The sequence below is a fragment of the Piliocolobus tephrosceles genome, chromosome 21, assembly GCF_002776525.5.
Source record: "Piliocolobus tephrosceles isolate RC106 chromosome 21, ASM277652v3, whole genome shotgun sequence".
Lineage (NCBI taxonomy): Eukaryota > Metazoa > Chordata > Mammalia > Primates > Cercopithecidae > Piliocolobus > Piliocolobus tephrosceles.
Window position 1 is genome coordinate 1918592 of NC_045454.1, and position 1446 is coordinate 1920037.

Below are 1446 nucleotides of genomic sequence, written 5' to 3' on the forward strand. Positions count from 1 at the left end.
AGGCAGCCTGTGCCGACCGAATGGGGACAGGGCTGGGGGCGGGATTCCTGGAATCCAGGCTGGGCTAGAGCTAGTGGAGGGGGGGATACAAAAGCTGAAAGGCCAGAACCCCCAAATCCTGGCGGCTGGAGAAAGCTGAGTGTTCCGCGGAGGTGTGGAGCAGAGGGGAGGGGGCTGGGAGGGGGCGGGCGCTCAAGCTGGCTCCTTTCTGGGGAAGTCACAGTCAGCCTGAGCGGTGTCGGGCTGGGGAGGCCCCGGAAGGGATGGGAGGAGCTCGTCACAGCAGCTAGAAGCTGTGGGGTTGAAGAACTGGCACCAGGGCCTAGGTAGATTTGGGTAACTGCCCCGTTTCTTCGGTGTGGTGTGAGCCAAGGCCCAGCTCTCTGCCCCGAGCTCCCGACAAGAAGGAGGGTGAGGTGCCAGTGTTTGCGGGGAGACATAAGAGGGAGGGGGACGGCCCAGGGGAGGAAGAAGAGACCCCCCCCACCTTGCCCTAGGGGCTGGGGGAGGGGCGTATAGCCCTTTAAGAGTGGGGGAATGGCCGCCCCGCAACATGGCTATGTACAAAGAGAATTGAGGGCAGATTGTGCAGTGGGTGCTGGGGACTTCCTGCAGCCCCTGGAGGCTCCCCCGGTGTTAGGGTGTTAGGGAGGGAGGTGAAGGAGCACCCCTGGCCCCTGCAGATGTGCTGGCAGGGACCATTGCTCTCCAGTGTCCCTGCTGCAGGATGAGGCCAGCAGAAGACAGCCCTGAAGGCCCAGGTTGGTCACCAGCTTTGGCCCATCCTGCGGGGGTCAGGGATATCTGAGGAGAATTTGGCCGGGGCCAGCAGGGAGCTGATCCTGGTAGGGGCCCAAGTGACAGGGACTGGGCAGGGGGCAGTAGTGTCACCTGAGGGTTGAAATGCTTCCCCTCTGGTGATGATGAGAGGTTTCTGGGTTGACCCTGTCACCAGTCAGATGGCTGGGTAAGGGGCAGCGCTGCTGTCAGGAGGGGCCTGGGTGCCTCACCAGGGGGTAAGGTGAGGTTGGCTGTGGCCACATCTGTGGTGGGGTTGATCCAGGCAACATCCTCAGTCAGGAGTGAGGCAGTGACATAAGGAGGGCCAGAGTGGGGGTGAAGTCATCAGAGGGGGGCAGCTGGCCCCGCCCCTGTCCTTTTTGTGGAAACGGGAATATGGCCTGTTATGCTGGTTCCCCTTAAATGAACAACCAACTGTAAGTACCATGTGGCCCCAGAGGACAACTGAAATACAACCCGTCATGGTACTTGGCTCCTAAGATGATGGCTCTTGGGGGGTGATGGCACATGGTTGCAGTGGACTCTGGGATGACACCAGGGTTATGGTGAATCCTAGTGGATGGTGACAACATTGGATCCCATGGATCACAGGAGATGATGACACCAGGGTTATGGTGGATCCTAGTGGGTGGTGACAACATTGGA

The 1446-nt window shown here is 60.2% G+C and overlaps 1 protein-coding gene across 1 annotated transcript in view; it reads right to left on the reverse strand.

Annotated features, from left to right (window-relative positions):
• Positions 1 to 766: 766 nt before the first annotated feature.
• Positions 767 to 1446, reverse strand: part of SHISA7 (shisa family member 7) — a 7310-nt gene continuing 6630 nt past the window's right edge. Inside the window, exon 4 of the mRNA XM_026457573.1 lies at positions 767 to 867. Within this exon, the coding sequence (XP_026313358.1) occupies positions 767 to 867 (101 nt within the window). The remainder of the gene's footprint in view (positions 868 to 1446) is intronic.